Raw genomic sequence first — 450 nt, 5'->3', positions numbered from 1 at the left:
CAAAACGTATGACAGAGGTTACACATTCTACAACCATGAAGAAGACTATAGCTCCTCCTCCAAAGGACCTTGAGGTGACACTTGCCCATCCAGAACAGGTTCAGAGTCAACGTCCAAACCTGACTAAAGTCACTGTTCCACCCAGGGACCTGAAAATTACTGTACGTCCGCAACCAGCGTCATCTGAGACAGTTTTTCCCCCAACGACCCTGCATTCAGTGCTGCATTTTGTAAAATATACCCTAGAAAAGGCATACGCAACTTTAACTGAGCAGCCAGAAGAGAACGCTACCACGAACATCAACATATGTGAGCTCTGTACCTGCAAAAATGAGACGCTGTCGTGTACTGGTTTCAGTCCAAAGCAGAGGCTCCACAGAGTGCTTGTGCCAGAGCTCAACACCTACAACGGCACCTTCACCATCTTGTAAGAATTGCCTTTCCTCATTT

General features: G+C 46.9%; 1 protein-coding gene across 1 annotated transcript; it reads left to right on the top strand.

Annotated features, from left to right (window-relative positions):
* Window positions 1-7: 7 nt before the first annotated feature.
* Window positions 8-431, top strand: LOC145719811 (leucine-rich repeat-containing protein 37B-like). Its single transcript, XM_081811385.1, has one exon. The coding sequence runs from the start codon at window positions 9-11 to the stop codon at window positions 429-431; it is 423 nt and encodes a 140-aa protein (XP_081667511.1). The 5' UTR covers window position 8.
* The last annotated feature ends 19 nt before the right edge of the window (window positions 432-450 follow it).

This window comes from Leptonychotes weddellii, unplaced genomic scaffold (assembly GCF_054177405.1).
Source record: "Leptonychotes weddellii isolate Sample4059 unplaced genomic scaffold, ASM5417740v2 HiC_scaffold_73472, whole genome shotgun sequence".
Lineage (NCBI taxonomy): Eukaryota > Metazoa > Chordata > Mammalia > Carnivora > Phocidae > Leptonychotes > Leptonychotes weddellii.
This window is presented reverse-complemented; position numbering and strand designations above follow the sequence as displayed.

What these genes read in the sequence shown, in the direction of transcription:
- LOC145719811 (XM_081811385.1), top strand. Translation starts at nt 9, where the DNA reads ATGACAGAGGTTACACATTCTACAACCATGAAGAAGACTATAGCTCCT.